The 19,423-nt window shown below is 52.0% G+C and overlaps 1 protein-coding gene across 3 annotated transcripts; it reads left to right on the top strand.

Annotated features, from left to right (window-relative positions):
* The first annotated feature begins 261 nt into the window (after nucleotides 1-261).
* LOC136714190 (SWI/SNF complex subunit SMARCC1) lies at nucleotides 262-18,322 on the top strand. Of its 3 annotated transcripts, none has more exons than XM_066691527.1 (28): nucleotides 262-497; nucleotides 2,406-2,525; nucleotides 2,752-2,837; nucleotides 3,075-3,156; nucleotides 3,818-3,910; nucleotides 4,037-4,136; nucleotides 4,265-4,334; nucleotides 4,687-4,762; nucleotides 4,941-5,066; nucleotides 5,586-5,704; nucleotides 5,862-5,989; nucleotides 6,208-6,267; nucleotides 6,605-6,642; nucleotides 7,003-7,124; nucleotides 7,778-7,849; nucleotides 8,099-8,212; nucleotides 8,302-8,455; nucleotides 8,628-8,738; nucleotides 8,845-8,904; nucleotides 9,037-9,295; nucleotides 9,543-9,704; nucleotides 11,950-12,005; nucleotides 12,215-12,350; nucleotides 12,501-12,652; nucleotides 13,037-13,171; nucleotides 14,254-14,500; nucleotides 15,651-15,782; nucleotides 16,125-18,322. In XM_066691527.1, the coding sequence occupies exons 1-28, from the start codon at nucleotides 303-305 to the stop codon at nucleotides 16,214-16,216; spliced, it is 3,297 nt and encodes a 1,098-aa protein (XP_066547624.1). In that variant the 5' UTR covers nucleotides 262-302; the 3' UTR covers nucleotides 16,217-18,322. The 3 variants fall into 3 exon arrangements, with proteins under 3 accessions (XP_066547624.1, XP_066547626.1, XP_066547625.1); XM_066691529.1 differs by having other exon boundaries at nucleotides 4,941-5,027; XM_066691528.1 differs by having other exon boundaries at nucleotides 4,037-4,106.
* Nucleotides 18,323-19,423: the final 1,101 nt, after the last annotated feature.

Raw genomic sequence — 19,423 nt, forward strand, 5'->3', positions numbered from 1 at the left:
TCCACACACACATATATATATATATATATGTATATATATATATATATATATATATATATATATATATATATATATATATATATATACACTTAATTATTGTAGATGGATAAAAAGCATAGCTATAGTGGTGACTATGAGAAGCGCTGAAAATGAACTACATTTCCCAGAAATCCCTCTGTTATCTCGCGAGGCATGGCGAGAGTGCTGTCAGGCGAGCTGGCGGCTGCGCAGTGCGATTCTGGGCCTTGAATTGCGAGTGAGGCGGTCGGTTGGAGAGGAAGCGAGGAGAACAGCAGATAACAATGGCGACAACGGCGACTGCAGCGGGGGGAGCGGGCTCTGGGGGCCCGGCAACCGGGCAGACGGGCGGCGGCGCCTCGGCCCTCTCCGTGGGCAGGAAGAAAGACGGGGGGCCCTCCGCCAAGTTCTGGGAGAGCTCGGAAACCGTGACCCAACTTGAACCGATTCGGCTCTGGATCATGAAACACTACAAGAAGGTACGCGCTGCTCCTCCATTGATTCAGCGCCGCTCGCCCCCCTCGGCCGGGAGACGGGAGCCCGGGGCCCGGGAGAGATCAGCGGCGCTGTTACTGCAGTGAGAATCGTTTTCCGGGAGATCGGCCTGGTTTTTTGTTGATATCAGTTAAATATCCCCATGCTTATGGATGCGGACAGCGGGTCGATTGTTTTGGTAGTGCTTGGAGGGGGAGGAGGAAGACAGCTCCGGCGGGGGTTGAGGGGGGGGGGTGTTGGGAATGTGGAATAAACATGACTGTGTTTAAATCGGGAGCGATGTGTGTAATTTGGTGGGACATCACTAGGAGCGAGCGGCCGATGAGTGTGTGCGGAAGCGGGCAGTGTTGTGTTGTTGTGCCGAGCCTGTGGAACGGGGAGTTCCATTGTTTATTCTAAAGGTTCTATCTCTGTTCCAAAACAACAACCACAGCGACCATGCATACATACAGCTTAGTTATGAGAAGTATGAAGCCCCTAAAGAGACCAATGTGAACTTGATTACTGGAAGTCCTTGTACTTCGTTATACAACAATGTAGGCCACCATGTGACGGGGCTGTTTGCAATGGATAAACCCTTCAAATGAGGAGATCGGGGTTCCGGCAGACCCTGCGTGGGTGAGGGGGTCTCGGACGGGCCGGGATGGGACACTCGGGCAGGGTTTGATCTGTCCCAAACACGGGACTGGGCTGTTTTTCAGCCACACAACACAGGCGCTTAAACAAAGACTTGAGACCAGTCCCTCCGACAGCTGCGCTCTCACAAAGGGAAACCCGGGTTTGCTTTAGCGATCGAGTCTGCACGGCTCTGCGGGGTGTTATAGCAGCAAAGCTCAGGGTGCATGAGGAGAGAGTGGTGATCAAGTATCCGGGGATTGTGGTTTGTACAGATGATCAGCTAATTTTTCTATTAAGTTAATGTTCATGCTTTCGAAGGGGGCGGGAGAAGAAAAGGGAAAGGTCAGACGCGATGTTGTCACAATAAGGGAGTGGCTTCCAGCTCTAGGCACTGTGGCGATGTCTGTGTTATTGACTTGCATGCATCTTAGCGGTAAACGTAGAATAGCAACAATCCCGCAATATATGAACTGCTGTAAACACAGTAGGAAGCATGACACACCCAGCACCTAGTATTAGCTTCTACGAGATTTTGCAAGACCTTGGCTGGTCGGGAATGCTGTCATGTCTGTGATTGCCTGGCCTGCAGTTTCCCTGCCTGATGTGTGGCTGTCTGTGTACTGTACTGTCATTTCCAGCTGTTGTGCTTGATGGTGGTGGTCTGTCTGGGTTTGCGTGTTGTATGATTTGCAGAGTTTTGCATGTTTGCAAAATGTGCCCCAATCGCAGGCCTGTGCGAATTCAGTGTTGTGTTGTTGTGTATTGGGTCATTTCTGTTCATTTATGAGTAGGACAATGCTCTCCTTGTTTAAGCAGTGCTGATTTTAAACAGGAGGGTTGTTTCCTCTAATATAATGCTCTGAGATTTAATAAGACCTGCTTTAAAATACATTAGCCTGGTGTTTGTATTTGCTCGGTTGAATCCGTTGGTGTTTCTGTTGGTCTGGTTGTGTGAGCTGTGTTTTTCGTCTCATGTGCGTTGTGAGGGAGTTTTGCGGTGCTGCTGCTATCTCTGAAGTGTTTTAGTTCTTGCTCCCCTGTGTGTCCTGCAGTAAGCCTCAGTGCTGCAGGGGTTTCTGCTGTATTGTGCACATGTGTTCAGTGCCGTCTCATCATTGTCTATCGCCCATGTCTGCTGTAGTTTTCCCATTGTCTGAATTCTGTGCTTCTGTCTCTTAGCGTGTTTGCATCTCAGTTTATTTTTAGCATGTCGGTTTATTTCATGCATTACGTCCAGTATCTCAGTGCTGTGTCCCTCCCTGTGTTTGCTGCAGTATGTTCAGACTGACTCCCCTTCCAACAAGTCCCTGGCCGGGCTGGTGGTGCAGCTGCAGCAGTTCCAGGAGGATGCCTTCGGGAGGAGAGTCAACAACCCTGCACTCACCAAACTGCCAGTGAGTACCACTCTATTTCATTCTCTCTCTCTCTCTTAACTGCCTTAATTTCGCTCTAGGCTCAAAGCACTTGAAAGTCACTAAAAGGTAAGCAGAATTGGAGTTTTCTCTTTCTCCATAAGCTGGCTATATGTTTATTCACTCTCTTATTCACTAAGCAGTCCTCCAGTGCAGGGCCTTTCTCACATCCTTCATGATCTGACACGTGTTTATTTTCACCCCCTAGGCAAAGTGCTTCCTGGACTTCAAGCCAGGCGGTGCACTGTGCCACATCCTGGGTTCAGCTTACAAGTTCAAGAGTGAGCAGGGATGGTGAGTGCAGCTCGTATGGATGTGTGGGGTGGTTGTGTGGGTTAGAGAAAGAAGCGAATGGAGGAACTTGGAGATTGACGTGGATTGGGGGATGTGAGATTGCATGGGTTGGGAACAGTGAGGGCTGAGTGATGTGGGGGCAGAATCCTTTGGATATCTTGGAGTTGTGCAGTGCTGGGGTTGAAGAACCGTCTTTGCGGAAATGTTTGAAGCGCCCCTGTCATGCTCGTCCTGCAGGCGCCGCTTTGACCTGCAGAACCCATCGCGGATGGACAGGAATGTGGAGATGTTCATGACTGTGGAGAAGACCCTGGTGCAGGTATGGCCTGACCTTTGTGTGGGACCATATACTGAGGTTGATACTTTCCAACTGTATTGTTCCTCATAGGGAAAAAAAAAAAAAACTACCTGTATAAATACCCTAGTGGTTACAACCAATCAATTCTGTTTTAATTGCAAAAGGAGTTTATATTCAATGCTAGTTTTTTATTAAAACACTTCTAAACAGGAAGTTCTGTACTATTGACTCTTTGCAATACAAAAGCTGTGCTGTGGTGATGCAGCCGCAGTGATAGGAATGACTCTCGCTCACACACGGCCGCAGACGCTGAGGGACAGGAGGAGCACTGTCAGGGCACACAGCGGCCTGCGGCAGACTGCAGGCTGACAGGGAGCTGCTGGGTTTAGCTGAGCCAGCAGGAGGTCTGCCGAGGCATGCTGCCCCCATTATTAAATTCAACAGTCTTCCCTCAGTCACTGGCTGACAGAGCTGGTGCATTAATTCCAAGCCTGCCTCTAGTGAGGATGAAGGTTACAAACTGCGTAAAAAGGGAGAGAAAAAAAAAAAAGTTCCTGCCGCAGAAACATTTGCCAAATAGAACTGAGTCTGTCAGGGTTGCATGTTACTCGGGGGGTTTGACTCAACTTTAGAGCCTTGAGCTGGAGTCTGAGGTCCTCAATTTGAGCTGCTGTGCTTTCAGAACAACTGCCTGAACAGACCAGTTGTGTACCTGGTCCCGGACATTGAGCAGAAACCAGCCAACAAGCTCAAGGACATCATCAAGAGGCACCAGGTATTCTTTTTCTGTTCTGTTTCTCTTATTTGGCCCTCTTCATCTCTTGTTTTGTTCCTTTGTCTGCTCACACCCATTAGTAGGGGAGCGGCAACGTCTAAGCATGTCTGTACGTCCGTGTTGCAGGGCTCCATCACCGAGGACAAGTCCAAGGCCACACACCACATCTACCCCGCCCTGTCCCCGCAGGAGGAAGGTCAGTCGGGGTTCACACGGCAGGAAGGGGGTAGGATTACTCCGGGGAGGGGAGGGAATTCAATTAAACGGCTATGCAGGACACATTCACGTGAACAGTGACTCTTGCTTGAGGTAGGTGGAAACAGCTGGTTTAATTCCGTGTGTTCTGTTTTGCAGATGAGTGGCTGCGTCCTGTGATGCGTAAAGACAAGCAGGTGTTGGTGCACTGGGGCATGTTCCCCGATAGGTAAGACACACACACACACACACACTGACAAATGAGACTCCAACACCCAATGCCTTGCACCCTGACAGGTGACACACAAAAATTAACACCAGAAATGCTACCCTTACTGGGTATGTAGTGAAGTCCACAGTTTACATTTTGTGTGTGTCGATTCTGATTTAAATCCGAGCTTTGAGAATAAATCTTTGTTATGAGACTCGCTGGAAGCTCAGATCCCCTTCTGTCATCTGGGCTGCTCTTCCACTCTGGCTGCTGGTTTGAGCTGAAGCTCAGACCCAATCAGGGCAGTGTGAACCTGTCTGAACCTGTGTGAACCTGTGCGAACGCCTGTCTCTGTCTGTCTGCCCTGCAGCTACGACACCTGGGTCTCGGCCAGCGACGTGGAGGGGGAGGTGGAGGAGCCGCCCAACCTGGAGAAGCCCTGGAAGGTGAGATCTGCCCTCCCGTCTTGTCATGACTTTCCTGTGCTATGTTGTTCATATGTAAAAGCCCATTAGGTACTAACACTTGATGAAGTGCGGTCCGGGATTACATCTGTGTGTGCACTGCATCACCAAAATGTATCGAACTCCTGTTGGAATGGTCCTGACGGTCTCTGTCCTGCAGGTCCATGCCAAGTGGGTCCTGGACACGGATGCGTTCAACGAGTGGATGAACGAGGAAGACTACGAAGTTGAAGAGAACAAGAAGTCTGTGAGTTTTCGCCAGCGCATCTTCACGCGCGACGAGGAGGTAGGCCCCCCCCCCGCTGTGAGCGTTGGCAGGGGGCTTGGGGCTGTGCAGGCTTGGGCAGCGTTGGGCGGCTATGAGAGAGAAGGAGAGCACCTTAGCTGTGTTGGGAGGAACAATTTGCATATAAGGAGGCTGCAAAGGAATGCATGCACTGTGAAACCTGGCCTTTTAAGAAGGTAGTTTGTGGAGAGCTCTAATCTATAATAGTTTTTAGGTATAGTGGTTCATGTCAATCTTAACCAATTTGGCCAATCAGCTTCCTAGGCTCCATGTCTCATAGTTTTGGGTCTAGTTTTCTTTCATTGGAATAGATGTTCTGAGAGAGAGATGTGATTGGTCCAGGTCAGCTGTAGTGTTCGAGTCCAGCTGCTGAGGGCGCCGGGGTTTTGTGGCTCTGCTTGTGTGTTGTCTGCTGTGGATTTTGCATGCAGGCAGCATGAGCTTGACGCTACACCGCGTGCCCCATCTGTGCCTCTCTCTCTCCCGTCCCTCTCACTCCCGTCTCTCTCTCCCCCGCAGTCGTCCCGCACGCCGGACCGGAAGGACAGGAAGGCGGCCGCCAGCGGGAAGAAGCGGCGGCGCTCGCCCTCGCCCCCCCCCACCCCCGTCGAGTCCCGCAAAAAGGGAGGCAAGAAGGGGTAGGTACTCGGCCTGGCACGGACCGGCTCTACAGCTACACAGTGCGGAAAGGCTAGTCTGTTAGTCCCTCGGGGCAGCCTAAATGTCCTGTTGGCGTGTTTGTGACAGAAGGATTGTGTCTGCATGCGTCTTACTGAGCTCCTCTCCCTCTGCCAGGCACCCTGGGCCGTACTGGAAGCGGCGTGGCCACCGTGAGGAGGAGGAGCCGGAGGAGGACCTAACCAAGGATATGGAAGACCCCACACCTGTGCCCAACATGGAGGAGGTCACTCTGCCCAAGAATGGTCAGTCTCGTACTCTCTGACCACCCTTTCTGACACTCCTACTGTGACTCTGAGCTCCCAGCAGAGGGCAGTGTGACCTTCTCTATTACAGCTGCTTTTCCGTTAGGGTTTTGCTCCTGAATTGTGGTGCTCTACTTGGCTCCTCAGTTTCTCAGTACATGGGAATCTTAATATGCTGCAGTGGCAGTAAAGCTGTCTCTCGCTCCCTTCCTCTCCAGTGAACCCTAAGAAGGACAGTGAGAACACCCCAGTGAAGGGCGGGACAGTGGCTGACCTGGGTGAGTGCCAGGCCCGAGAGGTGGCATGTTCACGTGTCTTTGTTTACTATTTCCTACTGTCTGACACTCAGGAAATGAACTACAGGAGTATCTTGTTTGTAATGCTCTTATTTGTGTTGTTGCTGTTAGTCAGAGAATCTGTTTTTTTTCTTCCTGAAATGCAAAAGCTCTGTGCAGTGCTCAATCTTGGGTACAGGTTGTGAGTATGTGGTGTCTGTGTGAACAGTTGGCATCTCTGCAATGGTACCTTTGAAGACAACAACTGTAGAAGCATGTTGCCTTGGAAAGCAGAAGAGAGAGAGGGAGTCGTTTCATTTCCTTTAATATCTTGTTTCAGATGAACAGGAGGATGAGCCCATGGTGACTGGAGGCAAGGTAATGTTCGTGCGTTGACCTGAGAGCTGACGCGGGCAGGGTAGGCAGGCCTTCGGCATGGCACAGTCTGGGTTCATTGCCAGGTGCTCGTACACCTCATTCCAGACCAGGCAAACAAGACTTCTCCACAGGGGACAATACTTTCAAGTCTCTGTTAACGATCATCTTCAAGGGTACATTGTGTTGAAAAATAGAACGGATACATTTTTTGACAGATTTCAATCCTATCAATTGATTTTATCGGAGGCCTGCTGAATCCCCTAATGACTGTGTGTGTGTGTGTGTGTGTGTGTGTGTGTGTGTGTGTGTGTGTGCGCGTGCGGTTCACACTGAAGATCGTGTTTTCGTTGTTCTGAGAAGGAGGAAGAAGAGCCGAGCAAAGCGGAGGTCAACCGGTTGATCGACTCCAGCGAGGACAATGTGACTGAGCAGACCCACCACATCATCATCCCCAGCTACGCCTCCTGGTTCGACTACAACTGGTGAGGAGTGGGGGGGATCGTTGGCTGTGTTTGTCTGCCGGGAGCGTCGGGCTGTAATCTCCTCCCTGTCCTTCGTGCTCTGAGCGGTGTGGGCGTCTCCTGCTATCAGTGGAGCTGTTGTTCTCCATCCCTACTCCTATGAACTGCATCCCCTATTCCCGGCCTCTGACAGCCTTATCCTGTGATTATGATGCGTATCGGGTCTAAATATTTGCATACTGCTTATTTTATTTCCATACCCATTTTTTACTTCCCCGTAAGTTCAGGAACAAACTGAGCCTCTGTGGTAAGGGCAGGCAAATGTAATTGTAAGGCTTCTTCCGGGAAAAGATGGAAAAGTGGTAAACTAATAAGATGCCCGATTACTCATTTTTTATGCTCTTTTGTATATCAGAAATGTATTTCAGAAGGAAAGCAGTAAACCTTAGCATGAAGTGACACTGAACGTGGCATAAAATCAATACACAAGGAAGGATCTAGATATTTAATTATATGTGTGTGTTTAATAAAGGAATCACTTATACATTGCAAAAGTAGATCATTAGTATCAATGTAAATCAGAAAATCACACAATTTTGCACAGTTCAGGATTTTTTTTTATCCTCCTCTTACACAATCTCTCTCCTTCCCCCCCCTCCCTCGGTGGGTTTCAGTATCCATGAGATCGAGAGGCGCGCCCTGCCCGAGTTCTTCAACGGCAAGAACAAGTCCAAGTCTCCGGAGATGTGAGTACTATTTAGTGGAGAGGGGTCAAAGTTGGGGGGCATCGTCTACAGATGGGCGGAAGTTGGTACAGGGGGTATTGCCTGTCATGTGATGAATAATGAAGTAGGTAAGAGACCAAGTCAGGGCTCTAGCAGTGATGTCCGCTTTGTAGACGGGAGACCCTCTCATTCTTTGTTCGCATACTTTTATCACGTTCCTGTCGGCACCCTCTCAATCTTGCGTACTCCTAAAACCCCCCTCTCCCTCAGATACCTGGCGTACCGCAACTTCATGATCGACACGTACCGGCTGAACCCGCAAGAGTACCTGACCTCCACGTCCTGCCGCAGGAACCTGACCGGAGACGTCTGCGCGGTGATGAGGTGAGGGAGTGTCTCCAGTCTGGTGTGCCAGTTGCCGTTTCTCTCTGCGTCGGGGTCTAGCGATGCTGACCTTACACTGTCTCTCTCAGGGTCCATGCGTTTCTGGAGCAGTGGGGGCTGATTAATTACCAGGTGGATGCAGAGAGCCGCCCGCTGCCCATGGGCCCTCCACCCACCCCTCACTTCAACGTGTTGGCAGACACCCCCTCTGGACTGGTACCCCTGCACCACCGTCCCCCTCAGGTACAGAACTGTCCCCTCCTACCCCAGCACTGTGGCCCCGCGTGGCAAAAATGACCATTGTTATAGAGCTCTACATGCTGGGTTGCTGGGGGGATACATCTGCTTTTATAAGACCTATAAGAATTGCACAAATGTTTTAGTTACTATAGTGTCTCTCCTCTGCTGTCCTCAGGTCCCAGCCTCGCAGCAGATGCTGAACTTCCCCGAGAAGGGCAAAGACAAGCCGTCTGACCTGCAGAACTTCGGCCTGCGCACAGACATCTACTCCAAGAAGAACCCCAAGGTGAGGCCAGCCGCTGTGCAGAAAAGGGTTTATTTCTGCATAACTGTGCTTTGAGAAGTTTACAGATTGTGTACAGTGAGGTGACTGTGTGTGTTTGTGTCTGCAGAGTAAAGGAGCCAGTGCCGGCAGGGAATGGACTGAACAGGAGACCCTGCTGTTGCTGGAGGTGAGACACGGACATGGACCCTTGCCTGCAAACAATGGGCGTCGCCAACAGCCCGTGCACTGATGTCAATGCAGCCTGTGATGTGTTAAGATGTAAACAAGGTTGAGTCACGCCCCTCTCCCCCTCCCCCAGGCTCTGGAGATGTACAAGGACGACTGGAACAAGGTGTCCGAGCACGTGGGCAGCCGCACGCAGGACGAGTGTATCCTGCACTTCCTGCGGCTGCCGATTGAGGACCCGTACCTGGAGAACTCTGACGCCTCTCTGGGCCCGCTGGCCTACCAGCCCGTGCCCTTCAGCCAGTCGGGGAATCCCGTCATGAGCACCGTGGCCTTCCTCGCCTCGGTGGTCGACCCCCGCGTTGCTGCAGCGGCCGCCAAGGCAGCCCTGGGTAAGGCCTGTCTGTCTTTGTTTTGAAAGCCCATCCGTCTGTCTCCGAGGCCCGTCTGTCTCTCTCTCTGTGTCTTTGTCTCAGTAAAGCCTAGGCTTCTGACTGTATGTCTTTGTGTGCCTGAGCATCTGTAAGACCCAGCTCTGCCCGCCTGCATTGCTCTGAACATGCAGGGCTCCCTGTGTCTCTCTCATGGTGTCCCTGCGCTCACCTCTCTCTCTCTCTCTCTCTCTCTGCCCGTCCACAGAGGAGTTCTCTCGGGTGCGGGAGGAGGTGCCGGCGGAGCTGGTGGAGGCCCATGTGAAGAAGGTGCAGGAGGCAGCCCGTAACACAGGGCGTCTGGACCCCGCCTACGGCCTGGAGAGCAGCGGCATTGCAGGCACTGCGCCCGACGAGCCGGAAAAGACGGGTACTGCTCTCATTGCACCCACTTCATGCATACACACGATCACGCTCCACCTTTCTCATACTCTTACTTACATGTACATATGCTTCTCCGACACCTCACATGCGTGTACAGACAACCACACTACACCTGCACTCTGTGCTATGCCAGTGGTTCGGTGTAAGCCGTGTGATGGCAGCAGGGGGCAGCAGTGTGACAGCAGTCGGGGTGATGAGATAGAGGAAGCAGTGTTACAGGATGTTAAATGCAAGTTTGCAGGTCAGTACCCTTTATTCATGCTTGCATACCACCCTCCCCCACCTCTGCCTCTGTGACACAGGCTGCTGCTCTCTCTGTCTCTCTCTCTCTATCCATAACCTGCCTCTGTACATTTGCACACACACTCCAACGTATGGATAACCACACGGCATCAGACAAGACCGACCGCCAACTCTGCTTCACCCACGGCTGCAGACTCCGCAGGCCTGGGCCGTGACTGTAAGCGAGTCAGAGTGCCATAGCCGATTCTGGGCGGCAGGGGGCGGTGTGGTGGGTGCAGTGTGCAGGCGACGTCTCGGCGCCCGTGGGGGGCATCTCGGTGATGTGGATCAGGCTGCCGTGACACAGGCAGCGGATTAGGGATGTTGCGGCAGATGGGTCTGCAGTTGGGGAGGGAAGGGAATCTGGGTCAATGTGCAGATCTTGGTGGTGCCTGGCCTGAGATCGGCTCCTCTAGGGTGTACAGGGCAAACCTCCATCTTAAACTCCCCACGGTCCAGTCTCCCCACAACCCATAATCTCCACAGGAATGAAAACCAGAACACCTTGAGCTCTCCAGAACCAAACCAGCCCTCTGCTCTAAGGCATCAGTGTATTTTATGATGCTGTAGAGACCAGCGTCGTGTGCCATCTTTCAGATGTCTTCTAACCAGGGAGATGTGCACTTTCAGAAGCGATCTGGCGCTCTCGCTTGTTCCTCGTTAGTGATCGTGACAGTCTCCTGCAGCACCAAGTTGTCGTCCCACGGTTTGTGTTCTGGAGCGTCTGCCTTCAGAACAGCTGAATATTTCAGGCGGAGGCTGTGGCCATTCCCAGGGAGTTTATCTCCCGTGATAAACTGCAGCTCGAAAGCAAGCTTTGAATCATTCATTCAGACAATTGCTAAATGTTGTTTTCCTCCTCAATAATGGATGGCTGTTTCCTTGTTTTTCCCTGAGCCCTGTCAGTGGTTAATTATAGGCAGCGCAGCGCCGGGCTGTGACACACAGAGTCGGTGGGGAGGGGAGGTGGGCAGGTTGGTGGTTTGTTCCACTAAAGACAGAACCGGAGCAGATTTTTAAGGGTTTAAGGGGATGCTGCAAATGAAAACACAAGGTTGACCTTCATTGATGAACCATTGTGAGTGGGTGGCCAGGCCTTCATTTGCAACAGGTATCCTCTTATGGTCCGATAGGCCGTCAATGTTCCTGGGCCATTCTGTAGACCTTAGGGAGGATTTTGCTCCGAACCGCAAAATGACAAAATGCATCAGTCGTGAATTGGAGATTAACTACTCTGATGAAGTACCCTTTCTGTTGGAGTTTTGCACACATGGTCCAATGCACCGTGCACTTCTCATCAGGGTACAGAACAAAACATGTCATTGTCAACCTGCTTCTATAAACAGCCCAACCCATCAAGTGCCATTTACAAGCCAGTCATGCATCACACATTAGGTAGCTTATATAACATCTCTGTAGCGCATTCTTACCAATTAGTCTTTTTCAAAGACATCGGTCTGCATTAAAACAAAAACGCTTCAGATTCCTGACCATCTCCCCATCAGAGTTCTCTCTATTAAACATCTTCTGAGGGGGGCTCACTTTTAGATTTTAACGAGCAGCGAAAAAGAGTCTTGTTTTATTATTTTATCGGTTTGCTATTCTGGGAAGTGCTTTGTGATATTTGTGAAAGGCGCTATATCAAATATTCTTTCACTGTAATGTATTTTGCACTTTCTGAGATAAAGCCCAGTAGTCAATGACCACGAACTTCATTGCGAGAGCTTCATGTGTGTAATACTGGCCCTCCAGCGGAACCATTGTCACTGGTTATGGAATAAAAATACTCCTCATAGGACCTTCAGTTAAAGGTTGTATCTATAGTGTCTGGGGATCCACTAACTACAGGTTCAGACATGGTGATGCATGGCACTGACTGAACGTGAGGTCCAGAGGATCTGTAACATTAACTCCCTTTGTAATCTTTCTCGTTGTCTCTCTCTCTCCAGAAGCCCCAGAGCCAGAGAAGATGGAGACTGAGTCGGAGTCTCCGCAACCCGAGAAGGTGAGGGCAGTGCAGGGCCATCATCTGCTTGTCACTGATGTCTTGTCTAAGAGACCAGCCCTGGCTCCGTCTGGGCTTGGCTTTTTTGTTGAGCTTTCTGTATTGATTCTGCTCCCTGACTTGTGGATCCTCAATCAAATGTAACTTATAGTTGAGAACCCAAATCCACTCTGCTTGACCTGCCTGTGCTGTTCCTCTCCCCCTCACAGGTGGAGAGCAAAGAGGAGCCCGAGAAGCCCAGCGAGGCTGCCGAAAGGCCACCGGAGAGAGAGAGGCCAAAAACCGAGGTCGTGGATTCTGAGAGGGAGGAGGCTGAGAATGAGGGAGCTGAGGAGAGCAAGCCAGGTAGCTGTCCGCATTAAACACAAACCATATCTCTACTGTCTCCGAGACACTTGGGGAGAGAGGGAGAAAAGGCTGCACGGTTGAAAGTGTGGGGTAGGGCTTACAGACTGTCTTAGGGCTCGGTACTCATTATCGGTTTCTGTCTTGCAGACAAGGAAAAGGAGGAGAGCCAGGATGGTGCTGACAGTGGAAAGGAGGGCGAGGGTGAGGAGAGCAGGAAGAAGCTGGAACCTGAGGTGGGCGAGGGGAACATTGCCACAGCTGCGGCCGCTGCCCTGGCCTCCGCTGCCACTAAAGCCAAGGTGAATAACTCCGCCAGGTCCTCGACCTGACACCCCTCTCACACGGACTGGCACTTCAAGGACAGATGCACATGCCTTCAAAGATGTTGTTTTTCAGGGGGGCAAATCTCTTCAATATCTCTTATCTATGAGTTAATGAATTATTCAATCCCCAACAAATCTAAATCCAGCATTTTCTCCCTTCATTCTCTGTATGAAAGTTAAAATCAGTAAGGGGAAATCTCACAGGTCTGTCTTGATCATGTTTACTCCACAAGACTTATTTAGAGATTGCTTATTATATGCGTAATAGAAGCCAAATATGGAGTAATGGTGGTAGCAGTGGAATATTCAAATGTATTTTACCATTACTAATCTGGCTGCGTCTGTCTGTGTCTGTTTCAGCACCTGGCCGCAGTGGAGGAGAGAAAGATCAAGTCTCTGGTGGCTCTGCTGGTGGAGACGCAGATGAAGAAGCTGGAGATCAAGCTGAGGCACTTTGAGGAGCTGGAGACGATCATGGACCGGGAGAAGGAAGCGGTTAGTGGAGTGGAGGAAAGGGGGGAGGCAGAGGGGATGGAGTCGGGGGCCTGGCGCTGCTGGGCACACAGAGGACCGTGAGCTGAAGTCAAGACTAGGGCGGAAAAGGCGATCCTGCCATCTCTCTCTCTGCAGGGCAGCTCCACTGTTGGTCTCTCACCCCTGGCCATTCAATCTCAGTGACAAGGGGGTCTCTGTGTGAGGGTGCACCCCCCACATTCAGCCTGGTCCAGTGGACACTGAGGAAAGCATTAGAGCTGTGCCAAATATAGACACAGAACACCAGCAGATCAACTGTAAATAGTGCATGAACAATCGTTTTTTATATAACCCAACGGAGATCTTGCACTCCAATTACCAGGGACTGTGCTTTCTTGATGGCAGTTTCGCGCAGCCTTCTTTCACCCTGGCAGCTGACTGGCTGGCAGACCAGGGGAGGGACAGGCTGGCAAGCGGCCGGCGTGTTCCTCATAATGAACTTGCAAAGCAATTCTCGATCCCTAGCGGACTGCGGCCATTTTCCCCGTCTCCCCCTGTGCTGAGCCAGTGCAGGCTGCGCTGTCGGGCCAGAGTGCTGCTGACAGCACAGGCCTCCAGATGGCACCCTCTGGCACATGTAGCGATTCTAATGCTCTCTGGCACTTAACGCAGGAATACTACAGTACTGTCGCACCGTTCACAGCAGGTCTGAGCTCTGTTCTTATATTTAAACATCTTTCTGGAAACCTGCTGCTGCGAGGGCTCTTGGGGTTGTGGAAGGCAGGTGCACGGAGATCTGACACCGAGTTCTTACAGATTTAAAATGCACAAACTGCCTCTTCTCTTTTCCAGTGCGAGATCTGCCCTGCCCCCCCAAGGTGTCCCAATCAATGCCGTTTGCAGCCGAGTGCTAGACCCCCTCCGACTCCCACAAGATCAATTATGCAGCCCCTGTCTGCTGTGCCCTGGCCCCTCCTGTTTGCTCTACTGCTCTAATCCTCCTTTCAGCTTTTCTTCTCAAAATGCCCCATCTCTTGTCCCATTTTCCCCATGTTCTCACTCTGCCTCTCTCTCCCTGACGCTCTCCTCTCCTCTCCCTCCAGCTGGAGCAGCAGCGGCAGCAGCTGCTGACGGAGCGCCAGGCGTTCCACATGGAGCAGCTCAAGTATGCGGAAATGAAGGCGAGGCAGCAGATGGAGCAGCAGCAGCAGCAGCAGCAGCAGCAGCAGGCAGCTGCACAGGCCCCCGGGGGTCACCACGGGCCCCCCCAGGGCATGCTGGGCCACACCGGCGCCCCCACCTTCCCGCCCATGCACCACCCCATGGCCGGCCATCACCCCCAGCCCACAGGTGAGCGTCTCCCCGCCCCCGCAGCGCAGTGAGCCCCACAGTGGAGTCAGTGTGTTTGCTCATGTGCACGCTGCTCCTCTCCTGTACTGGCTGTCACTGTGAGTCTCCATCAAGACACACACACACACACACACACTCCCTCTCTTCGACCCTAGGCCAGGCTGCTGTTTCCGTGGGAGTCGGTTTTCCTGCTTCTCTTGCAGCCAGATGGAAGATGTAAAGTGTCTGCAAGTCCATCAGCTTGTTGAGAGTGCGTGGGATTGTGTGGGTGCGCTTCGATGTTGACGTGAAGAGGATGAGGGGGGGGAGAGGGAGAGAAAAAGTGCGCAGTTCCAGACTGTGGTGGTGGTGGTGGTGGTAGCAGGAGAGGTAGAAAATAAGAATGAACAGAGATCCCTGCCATATTCTGGACACGTCTACATTTGAGTGCCCCTGACCCTGAAGCTCTGAGACTGCCAATCCCACGCTGTGTGCTTGGCCTTCTGCGCTCCTGGGGGCTCCCTGGGTGGTTGCCTCTGACCTGCTGGGCTGCCCTTGCTCCTCTAGGTACTTCTCATGACAATCAACACTCTGCCTCCTCTCTGTCAGGACAGTGAGAAAGGGCTTGTCAGACGTGTATTTCTGTGCAGGGCAGCCACAGCTTATTGTGTGATATACAGGTGTGCGAGCCGGCATGGCAGCTCTCCCCCTGACAGACTGTGGGGGCCCGGCCCTGTGGGGAGGCGAGCTGTACAGATGAGTGGCTGCTGTATAATGTATAGCTCGGGAGCCCCCAGGACCTGCTGTATAATTCAGAGCTGTGAAGACGGGATTAGAGCGAGAGCGTGTTGGGGAGAGAGAGACGAGTTAACAGTGGTGTTGCTACTCCTTCTAATGCTTCTCCTGCCCTTATAAGGAAGTTTCCATTCAGCAAGAGTGAAACGCAGCCCTGTTTACTGAAGGGAGGCAGCACCGCCCAGGGTGAAGCATGAGGTGTTAAAGAAGTGTGTGTGTGTGTGTGATCGACCCTACTTTAGAGTGTTATACACGGCAGTACTGATCACTTTATAAATGCCTAAAACCAAGGCACTGTACTCTGTGTGATTTGTGTTCTCCTCCAAGGTGCTCTCTGCTGTCTGCATTTTAAACCTGTTGTCCCCCCTCTGTGCAGGGCCAATGGGTGGAGCCAATCAACCAATGGCGGGGCGTGTCCTGCCCACCTCCGCTCCTCCTGGCGGGCCTCCCCAGCCCAACATGCCCGCCATGATGGGCCCCCGACACCCTGGAGCTCCCAACGGCATGTGTGAGTCCTCCCGTCGCCCCTTTCCCCATGAGTCCCCGGCTCCCCTTCTCATCGCATCGCTCACGGAATCGGGTTAACGTCAACTCGTCCGGAGCGTATTAAAAAAACATTCACCATCTCCGTCAGCTCTACAGAGCAATTGAGAATTCTCATTAATCTTTCAGGATGCTGACTTTACTCTCCCTATAGATACTTTAAATGCTTCCTTTTGATCCCATGGTGTGTTTTTTTTTTCCCGGCAGCGATGGAGAATGTTTAGCCTGGTGTGTGGGAGTATTGCAGTACCACCGCCTGGCCTCACTGTGGCAGCACACACACTGACCTCTTTCTGCTCCCCTTCAGACCCCACCCCTCCGCCTGCACAGCCTGATGGGATAGCGCCGGCGCCGGTTGGACCTCCAGTCACCGCTCCCTCCCGCGTGACTGAAAACTAGAGCACCCACCCACTCTGGGACCCAGGACCTCCCGACACACCAAACCAAACATACCCCGCCCGCCCCCCCCCCTCCTCTCCCTGCCTCCCACCCGTCGGCCCTCAGTGTGAGTGCAGTCTGCCCCCCGGACACAGCCTCCCCCAGGCGCTCCTCTCCGCACGCTCTCCCTGCTCACACACGCACGGACAGACTGGAGTGACAGACAGACAGGACAGGAAGACACTGACAGACTCTCGTGTGTTTTTTTTTTTTTTTTTTTTTAATGTTTTTTATTTTACTTGTGTTGGTTGCCCCATCACCACCAAATAGAAAGCGGTTTAGGAAGGTGAGGGGTGGCTGGCAGGGCTGTGTGTCCTTGAGGGGCTGTGTGCTGTGCTATTGCATTTTGTGGTTTTCCCCTCCAGCTACAGGATGCATTGGCATTTGTGTATTTAGAATGAAAATCATCTCTATATATAGAGTGGAGAGGGAGCTGGTATGGGTCACTGTGCCCAGACACTGCCACCTTCCCTGTCCTCATCTCTCCGTCTCTCTCTTTCACTTGCTCTCACTCTCTGCCTCACTAACCCTGTCCTTTCCTCTTTTTGTGGCACTGTTTTGGATTCTGCCTCCCTGCCAGCTGGTCATGAAACATTCACAAACCCACACAAGGCCATCGCCGTGCTTCTGTGCTCAGGTGAGGAGCGTGCCGAGGGAGACGGAGGACGATGCTGGGTGGGGGTGCCTCCAAGACTGCTGTCTGTTACTGGTGGGGGCTAAACTGTCTCTCCAGGCTTATCCTATCAAGGTGCTTGTTCACCTTTGACCCTGGCCCCCTCCCATTCCTCCCCTCAGCCCCTCTCTTTGGCAGATCAGACTCCAGTCTTTCCTTACTGACTATCTACCTCTGACCCCTGTCCCCTGGGACTCAGTGCTGGTGCCCTCTGGTGCTGATGGCCTGTCTGTGCACTCTGTGCTGTGGTGTGGAGGGGGCTCTTGCAGGCCTAATTATACTATGGTAACGCATCCAGTTAAACCGTAGAGGACCTTTAGGGGCTTGGCTGTACGGACTTGACTCTTTTGGGAGATATTTGGTAAGGGATGCAGTACTGCTGTCTGTCTGTCTGGCCTGCTGTAGTGTAGCATTAAAGGTCTTTGTGTGCTTGCTGCTGTGGAGCTGGGGGCTTTCCTCGCGGGGGTGCTGCAGTCTTGCTCCCAGCAGATGTTGGCTGCTCTCCTCCAGGAGCGCTGTGCAGGACAGTCACCAGACATAGTAGGCACACTGGGGACAGGGCTCCTAGACCTCTTCTCTATTCACCAACTCCGACCGTTCTCCACACTGACCGCTGTCACTGGCCCTCCCCCATCTCCGCAAGAGCTGTTAGCAGAATTTTTTTGTTTTCTTTTATACCTCTTATTTAGAAACTGTGACTTTAGTTTCCTGGCGGTGGTTCTGTAGCCGTCAGGTTTCCAGCAGTGCCAGTGTCAGTGAGCAGCTCCCTGCAGGGTCAGGGTTCATTGGCAGCTCCAGTGCCACGCAACCACTTTCCATCCCAGGCCCATCGGCACCAGAGCGCGGCACTGAGATGGAGCCCAGTGCTGGTGTGAGGGATATTTCACCCCCGCCCACCTCTCTGGGCTTGTGTGGATATTGTACAGCAAACGGCCCCTCCCTCGTCCCACCTCCTCCTATCAGGCTGGCGCGTCCGAGAGCAGGGGTTTATTCTCCTCTGACGCCAATTGGCTCCTTTGTTGTCGATGCCAGGGCGCAGCAGCTGGGCTGACAGTCTGTCTGACCGCGATGCATTCCTGCTGAGCCCCCCCACCCCCTATGCGGCGCTCTCCTTCTCCTCAGGTGATTTTACACACAGACTCGGAGCGCTGGGTCCCCTGCTCACCCTTCCACCCCCTGGTTGTTTCTTCCTAGGTGACGGGAACCAAACTTCATTGCCCCAATACATTTCCTTTTATTGCTTCATATTTTATTTTATGGTTGTATTTTTTTTTTTTTTTAAATAAACTTGTTTAGGCTCACTTTCTCTTCTCTGAGTTTGTCTTTTTTTTTTTTGGTAATTAAGTTGGTACTGAGACCTTAACACTGTCAAATAAAGTTGTGTTTTGTACGAACTGCTTCCCGGTGAGACGTGTCTTTGTGCATTTGCCTGTTTATCGTGTTGAAGAGGTCCCATCATATTGAACCTGTAAAGTTAGTCAGAATATCTCGTGAACAAGGTGTTTTTTCGGAAGAATATACTCACTTTCACAAGCTGTCAAACTTGGTTTCGGTGGTTTCTCGCCCCTGTGCAGCCCGTTCACCCTCTCTCCTCTTTCTAATAAACGCCCTGACTTTACCATGTTTGACGCACGGCAGCTGTCCCGAGTCTCGGAGGTGGGCAGTGTGTGACCTCTCTGGGACAGGATGACTGGGTATTTATAAATAAGCCTGGCCTCATGTAATCTCTCGCTAAGCCCTGATCAAATTGGTGCTCATGACAGGAGGTCCTGTAGCCCGTGTTCCTCCATTGTGTCCTAATGCTCTATTGAACCTCATCAGCCTGCTTACCCAAGGACCCAAAGTCACTCTGTGAGGGCAGAGTCTAGCCCCCATCTCTGCTGCAAAGCCAGAGGTGGACCAGGTTGGATGGCTGTAGGTTTTTTGTCATCAGACCATCATTGCTCGCTTTCCAATGCACTCTAAATAATATAATATGTATGAAACGTTTCTTGCAGAGCGGTTAGTTACACAGACGGCTGGCGATGTGCGTGTTCTTGCATCGAACGGCACCCCATGTGCCCACGGTTGCCAGTGAGAGGTGATTATAATTGGCTATTTTCAGGTGTCTTGGCAACAGCTGTGTGAGAAGTGATTAAACTCTCACTGCGCCGAGGGACGGAGGGAGGGGTGCAGCGGGAGAAACTAGTCCCAGCATCAGAGTGCGCCTGTGCTGCTCAATTAGAAGCCGACCTCCTGCTGCTTTTGCCCAAGTCTCGTCATCCTTCCCAGCAGGCTATGGTGGGGTAAAACGCAGTTGTGTGTGGGTCTGTGTTTGTCACAGTGGGACCAGTTTTCCTGACCTGACCTGCAATTGCCATTCCCCCCCCACCCACCCTGGCTTCCTCCAGCTCTCATTAGTGTCCCGGCCAGACGACCCACTGATGCCAGCATCTATTCAGGCCCTGCTGAGCTGCCCGTGTGACATCTCTCGGGTGAGGTCCACACTAAGGTCC

Source organism: Amia ocellicauda, chromosome 18 (genome assembly GCF_036373705.1).
Source record: "Amia ocellicauda isolate fAmiCal2 chromosome 18, fAmiCal2.hap1, whole genome shotgun sequence".
Taxonomy (NCBI): Eukaryota; Metazoa; Chordata; class Actinopteri; order Amiiformes; family Amiidae; genus Amia; species Amia ocellicauda.